Source organism: Cannabis sativa, chromosome X (genome assembly GCF_029168945.1).
Source record: "Cannabis sativa cultivar Pink pepper isolate KNU-18-1 chromosome X, ASM2916894v1, whole genome shotgun sequence".
NCBI classification, from domain to species: Eukaryota; Viridiplantae; Streptophyta; class Magnoliopsida; order Rosales; family Cannabaceae; genus Cannabis; species Cannabis sativa.
In genome coordinates, this window is record NC_083610.1 from 43,227,537 (window position 1) to 43,235,452 (window position 7,916).

Consider the following 7,916-nt stretch of genomic DNA (forward strand, 5'->3'; position numbering starts at 1 on the left):
CATCATCATCACAAACACTTTTAATTTAATTAATAATTATTATTATTATTATTATTACTTTTTTTCCTTTTGGGAAATGAGTCTTATGTATTTTGTATTGAAAGAAAAACTTTCTTTTTTATCCCAAAATACCCCTGATCATTAAAAAATTAAATTACCATATAATTAGTTGACTTGAAAATATTAATTTGTAGGTAACAATATAGTCACCACTAACTTTTAATAAAGAAATATATAATAAATAGTAGTTATTTTTATTTCATGTAGATGTTATAATCAATTTATGTTTTAACATTATATATTGGAATATTATTATGTACGTAACGTTACTAAACACTTTTCATTTATTTTATTTAAAAATAATGTAAAAATCTATATATCCTTATCACAAAAAAATGATGAAGTCACTATCAAAAACCAGTGCAAAAAAGATAAAAACGACAAGAATTTTAAAAATTTGAAAAGGAAACGTTACATTTAGCAAGAAAAAAATTGGCACAATTCTTGTAAATTAACTTGGCAAGATTTGATTTTGACAAATATTTATATATATTATAATTAGAGTTAGAGAGAGGGAAAATTAAAATAAAATAAAATAAAATACTGTAGAATTAAATAAATTTGAAGGTTGGAGTGATGAAATTGAATAATATGGTCCCAAAAATTGCCTTAATAAATTGTGATGAGGAGTTGATGATGAGATCTTGACCGTCGAAATTTCCACGCCATTTATTAGGGTAGGTCGATAAGCCAACTGAATTGGTCACCATTTACTTCAATTCATAAATGGCTTGGCCTAATAACATGACCTACTAACCAAAGTTTAATTCAACAGTGGAACCCACTCAAAATTGTCTTATATTATTATTATTGTTATTATTATCACTATAATTATCTTTTCAATCATGCAAAAAAAAAAAAAATAAATAAATAAAAAATAATAATAATAATTTAGAGTTTCTATATGGTACACTTTTTGAAAATGAGTGTATTTATCTTATTGTATTTTTTATATTAGAATAATTATGATTTTAATTTTGTTATACAGTGTGTATGTTTAATTATTTAAGATATTTTTAAAAATTTAAAAATATTAGGAATAATTTAAAATAGATTTTTTTTTAAAAAAAAATACTCTTTTTTTTTATATTTATTTACAATGTTACGATTTAAAATTTTTAATTATAAAAGTACGTTTGTAAAATTTTAAAATTACGAAAAATAAACTTTGCTCGGTAAAAAGTAAAAAAAACGAGAAATCAACCTCATGACAATTATAAATCAACTATAAATAAACTATAAAACAATAAAAAACAACTAAAAAAACAACCACATAATAACTATAATTTAACAATAAATAAATTATAAAATAACTAAAAAAATAATTTCTTATTTTTATTGAAGATGTATTTTTGTAAATAAAAAAAATTAAAAAGTAAAATAAATTTTTTTCTATATTAGTGTATTTTGTATTCTTTTAAATTTTTGGTCTATTATATAATTTTTTTTATGATATAAGAAATTTATATTATACATATAAAATAAAATTAAAAAAAAAAATGCATGCAAATAGACTATTTAAAATTTATTTTTTTCAGCACATAAAATTATTTTAAAATTTTCAAAATTTTCAAACATATCTTATCATATATATAAAATAATAAAATTACAACTATTTAAATATTAAAAATATTAAAGAGTGTATTGATAAACTAATTTTTAAAGTTACACCATAAAATTTCAAAATAATTTATTTACATATCATTTATAATTTGTAGGGATTTTTTTATTAATATTAATTATGATAAAGATTATTTTTCTTTTTCCTTTTTGTCAAATTATACAATTGTCACAATCACAGTAGGGCCTTTACATTACACCACTTGTAGAGTACTACAGTGCTACCACCCAACAAGTTGAAAATTAAACTTAATTTTTGCTTATTTAATGTTAATTTTTGGGAAAGGGTATTATTGGGAATGAAAAAGATTTGTTAAATTTGATATGAAATTGTTGGATTAAACAGAAACAAACCCAGATCACTAATTAGCTGATTTTAATTAAATAATGTGTCAGATTAGCTTCAATGATTAAAAAGGGTCAATGGGAAGCATGTTAGGGTTGTTATAGTCATTTCACTTTCAGAAGTGACCAACCCCCACTGATTTCTAAGAAGAAAGTTCTATTTGCAGTTTTGCACCTCATAAAATAATAAATACACTCTATTATTAAAAAAAAAAAATAGAAACTTAAATAATTACTCTTAATATTTTTTTCTCATATTATTTTATGTTAATTTCAATAATTATTTTGATTTTATTTTCATAATTTTTTTCCAACTTATGTATATATATTTTTTATTTTTTTAAGAAAATTTTATATAATTTTTTATTTTATTTTTTTGTCCTAATATTTAAAATATATTTTATTTTTATTTACATAGGTATATTTTTTAAGAATATGAATTGAAAGAAAAAAAATTAAAAAAAATTTAATACAATTAAAAATATAAATTTTATATAAAATAAAAATTATTAAAATAGTATGTCTTTAAAAATTTTTGAAATGTAAATAAAATTTACCATTCCAAAATACCACCCCCAAAGTACTTCCTTAACCCTAAACAATTAAATTTATTTATGTATAATTTTTTTTTTGTATTTAAAAAAAAAATTAAAAGCAAAAACTTAGCTGAATTAATTCTTTCTTCACATTCACCCAAAAATAAATAAAAAAATAATTAATAATAATAATAATAATAAAAAGCTGACCTACATGGGCCGGCTTTTAACTAAATTTAGCTGGACAGACAAAAATCAACTTATTATCATTATCGTCTCTATGTGCAGCTGTTCAAAAATGTCTGTGACATAAAAAAAAATAAAGAAAAGTATAATTATTTTTATTTTTAATGTATTTTTTTAATTATTTTTATACATGTTTCTGTGCCCACTTTTATTATTATTACTGAGAAGAACTCAAGTGAATGATCCCATATGGTGCTTTCTTATTTTTTATCTTTAAAAAAATCAACCTACACGCAGAAAAAAATAAAAAAATAAAAAAAGATTCCGCAGCTATAAAAAGTAAAAAAAAATAAATAAATATTATAATAAAAATGTGGCCATATATATATAAATATATTTCTTGAGATTGACAAGTATAGCTAAGATGATCTCTCCAAGCACCGAAAGAAAAAAAAAATTAAAATAAAAAATTAAAATTCACCCTTATACCCTCATCTTCATAAATTCACTATCCTTTTCAGGGGTTGATTTCAATTACTATTATTTATTTTTTCCTCAATTTTTTTTTTATGATTTTTCTTTTTTCATCTTCATCATCAGATGTTAGTAATAATTTGGAGGAAGAAGAAGAAAAATTCTCCAGCAAGAGAGAGAGAAAGAGTAATAATAATAAAATTATTATTATTTTTATGCTAGTAAAGTATTAGTAGAAGAAGTAGTAGAAAGATATATAGTTCTTTTTTTGTGTGTGTTTTATTTTGTTTTGTAATTCTATGCTGGGGGATCACTCAAGTGGTACCCCAACTGGGTTAGGAAGCTCTTCGGGTGGCGGTGGCGGTGGCGATGCGGCGGCTGAATCGAGGGGTGGTAATTCAGGTCATGAATTAGTAGAAGATCATCATAGAATAATAATGAGTGGTAATAATAGCAAAAATCATCATCAACAACAACATGATGATGAGATTTTAATGAGTGGTGGTGGTGGTACGGATCATAGAAGCAGCTTTGGTGGTAATCGGTGGCCGAGGCAAGAGACTATTGCTCTTTTGAAGATACGTTCTGAAATGGACGTTGCTTTTCGAGATGCATCTGTTAAAGGTCCATTGTGGGATGATGTTTCAAGGTATTATTATTATTATCTCAATTTTAATTTGAGATCTGTAAAGGGGGTCTTCTTCTTCTTCTTAATTTTTCTGGGTTTGATTATTAAGTGATAATACAATTTTTAAAAAATTTGGGTAATTTTGTTTTAATAATTTCTTTATTATTTATTCCCTAAAGAATAATGAGTTGAATAAATTCTATATCTCAACATGAGTTTTTAGTTGTTCCGTAAATATTTCTCTAAGATTTTTGTTTTCTTGGGTCTTCTCTTCCTTTTATTAATTAGATTTTCAAGGTAAAAGAGAATAAATTCTACTGATCAACTTGGGGTTTATTCATATTCATTCATGGCATATATATATACATACAATATCGTACACTGTAATAATAAATATATCGTTATTGCTAAATCCCAAGCTTCATCAGTAGCTAGTTAGCTCTCTCATCACTCCCTTTCTAAAAATTCACTGATAAAAATAAATAAATAAATAAATAAACTCATTTCCCTGTGTGGCTGTCAATTTCACCATATTTCATGCTATATATATATAATATTATTGCATCGATCGAGTTTTAATTAATTAATTACAGCAAAAATTAAACTAATGTTGTTGTTATATGATTAATACAGGAAGCTAGCTGAGCTTGGTTATCATCGAAGCGCCAAGAAATGTAAGGAGAAATTCGAAAACGTTTACAAGTATCACAAAAGAACCAAAGATGGCCGAACTGGTAAATCCGACGGAAAAACGTATCGATTCTTCGATCAATTAGAAGCTCTAGATCATCATCAACTCATCTCTTCTTTCTCATCATCATCATCTTCACCACCACCTCCGCCGCCTCCGCAGCCACAGCTAAATATTCCCAAACCTCATCAACCAGCTGCAACAGCATCGGCAATACCGCCGCCGCCACCGAGCAATAATAATAGTCCAATAATGGCGCCATTGCCTCAAAATATTACTACTAGTAGTACTACTACTGTTCCATCGATTGGTACTACTGCCATGAACATCTCATTTCAATCTCCGTTTGTTTCAGCAAACCCTACTGCTACTACTTCGATTTTACCACCACCGGCGCCGATAATATCTTCGGCGGCAATGAATCCTCCTCCTCCTACTGCTACTACTACTGCTGCGGCTACAGCTACATTTATGAGAAATATTTCAGCGGATCTTGTTTCGAATTCGATGACGTCATCGTCTTCTACGTCTTCTGATGATAACGATCATGATCAGGAGATGGAAGATGTTGAAATTGGGAGGAGGAGTAGGAAGAGGAAGAGGAAGTGGAAGGATTTCTTTGAGAGATTGATGAAGGAAGTGATTCAGAGACAAGAAGATTTGCAGAAGAAGTTTCTGGAAGCTATTGAGAAACGAGAGCAAGAGAGAATGGTTAGGGAAGAAGCTTGGAGGTTGCAAGAGATGTCCAGAATTAATCGCGAAAGAGAAATTTTAGCTCAAGAAAGATCTTTCGCGGCCGCCAAAGACGCTGCCGTCATGTCATTTCTTCAAAAAGTTTCCGAACAGCAACAGCAAAATAATAATAACGACAATCCCGCCGCCACCACTGCCACCACCGCCACCGTTGCCGCCCCAATTTTAAACAATAAGGTTATCCAAACGGCAGTGCAATCCACTCCTCCTCGGCCACAACCGCAACCGCAACAACAGCCACCGCCACAGCAACAGCCGCGGCCGCCACAGCCATTAGTGGTGAGTGAAAATGTTAAGAAATCAACAAATGAGAACAATGTCATCATCACCAACAACAGTTCAATGGTGGTGGCCGCGGAGGGTTCAGGAGGAGGAATGAGCTCATCGCGGTGGCCAAAAACGGAGGTTTTAGCTCTAATCCAGTTAAGAACAAATCTGGATTCAAAGTATCAAGAAAACGGTCCCAAAGGACCGCTCTGGGAAGAAATATCTTCAGCAATGAAGAAACTCGGGTACAATCGCAATCCCAAGAGATGCAAGGAAAAATGGGAGAACATTAACAAATACTTCAAGAAAGTTAAAGAGAGCAACAAAAAACGTCCAGAAGATTCCAAGACATGTCCTTACTTTCACCAATTGGACGCTCTCTACAGAATGAAGAATAATAAGTATTACGATTCTTCCGCTTCTGCTGCTGTGGCCTCAGCAAATAAAGCGGAGAATTCGATTCCGCTTATGGTTCAGCCGGAGCAGCAATGGCCGCCTGCTCCGCTGCAACCCGAGAACAATAATAATAATAATCAGATTAATACGCGATTGGAGGATGATGATGAAGATGAGGAAGATGAAGATATGGAAGAGGAAGAAGAAGATGATGAAGATGAAGGTGGGAATAATTATGAATTGGTGGCTAATAAGGCTTCCACTACTACTGTTAATGCAGTTGAGTGAGTTTCAGAGAATGATTGAGCTGAAGAGAGAGAGAGAAAAGAAAAAGCAAAAGAGATGGGGTTGTCGGAGATGATCATTGCCGTTGACCTGCCGGCCGGCCGGTGGGTCAGAGATTTTTTCTTTCTTATTTTTTTTTTTGTTTTTGTTTTTAAGTTTTCCGGCGAAGCGTGGACCTGATCATGATGAAACATTTTTAGTGTTACTTACTCAAAACGACATTGGAAAGTTGTTATACGACAAGATATTGAAAAAGAAAAAAAGAAAGAAAAACAAAATATGGAGAAAGATCACACATGGGTTTTTGGGAAGGGGATTTTCATTTTTATTTTTATTATTTATTTATTTTTTCCTAAAATAAATAAGGTAAAGAGGGTTTAGATTTCATGACAAAAAATAATAAATGAAAAAGGAATTATTAGTGAATATGTTATTTTTCTTTTAATTGTTTATGGTGGTGTAAATTTCAGAAAATTGTTATTAGTCTTTTTTTCTTCTTCTTCAGATTAATATTTCATATCAATTACAATTTTTTTTTTTTAATTATTATATGCTGTTGATGTTGTTACTATTTACACAATAAATGCATAAAAATGAATCACAATATGATATGAATGATTGAAAATTGTATATCCTAAAACTCTCCAAAATCATACAACAAAAGAAGTAAAAAAAAAAGAAAAGAAATGGTAGGAAATTTCAGATCTAGAATATATATAAAAATAATAATAATAATAAAATAGTACAGCTATAGTAGCTAGTTATAGAATAATTATACAAATCTAAATAAATATAGTATTAGCTATCTAGTAATAAAAGGTAAAATTAGATCCCAGATCTATGGTACAAACACCCATAAACTTTTACTAAATTAGTAGCATTTTTAAATAAAATAAAAAATAATAATTTTATTATTTTGGGATTTAAAATAATTAAAAAAAAAAAGAATAATGAGAAAGAAGGGTGTGAAAATGTAGTGGATTACAGCTTATAAAATGGGACAATATGGTAAAGCCCTTTGTAACAGAGGGTTACCCACAATAATACAATATGCCAACATCACATGTAGTCATGGACCCTTCAATTGGGTCCCACCGAAAACGAATCTTCTACTTCTTTTTTTTTATTTAAAAAAAATAAATAAATAAATTCTGTACATTGTCTGTAAAAAATTCATGGATGTTAGTACCAGAAAAGAACCCTGTTCCTTTTGAAAATAAAAAAATATTACACTCATTTTTATTCTTTTTTTTTTCCTTTAATAATTAGAAGGTTCGTTATAATCTAGGCAACAAAAATGAAAAACAATTTTATTTTTATATATCACTAATTTGTGTTTTGTGTTTTTCAATTTTTATACTATCAGATAATTAATTAAGTAGGTTTAGTTTTTTTTTTTTTTTTTTTAAAAAAAAAAATCTATAAGTATCCAAAGTTGTTTTTTTTTTATCAGATCCGCTAGTTTTTTTTTAGATTTAGGTACAGATATGTTAGAGTTGTGTTTTGTTACTCTCGTTCGATTTTTACTACTGCGATTAGTCTTACTTCTCTTATATGATTTTGAGTATTTTAGTTTTGTATGAGTGATATGATTTTGAGTGCTTTAATTTTGTTTGTGTGACATAATTTTGAATATTTTAGTCTTGTCTGTGTGATATACTTTTATTTTGTTGTT

General features: G+C 28.3%; 1 protein-coding gene across 1 annotated transcript; it reads left to right on the plus strand.

The window, feature by feature from the left end:
• The first annotated feature begins 3,135 nt into the window (after window positions 1-3,135).
• Window positions 3,136-6,779, plus strand: LOC115709401 (trihelix transcription factor DF1). Its single transcript, XM_030637500.2, has 2 exons — window positions 3,136-3,870; window positions 4,483-6,779. The coding sequence occupies exons 1-2, from the start codon at window positions 3,521-3,523 to the stop codon at window positions 6,242-6,244; spliced, it is 2,112 nt and encodes a 703-aa protein (XP_030493360.2). The 5' UTR covers window positions 3,136-3,520; the 3' UTR covers window positions 6,245-6,779.
• Window positions 6,780-7,916: the final 1,137 nt, after the last annotated feature.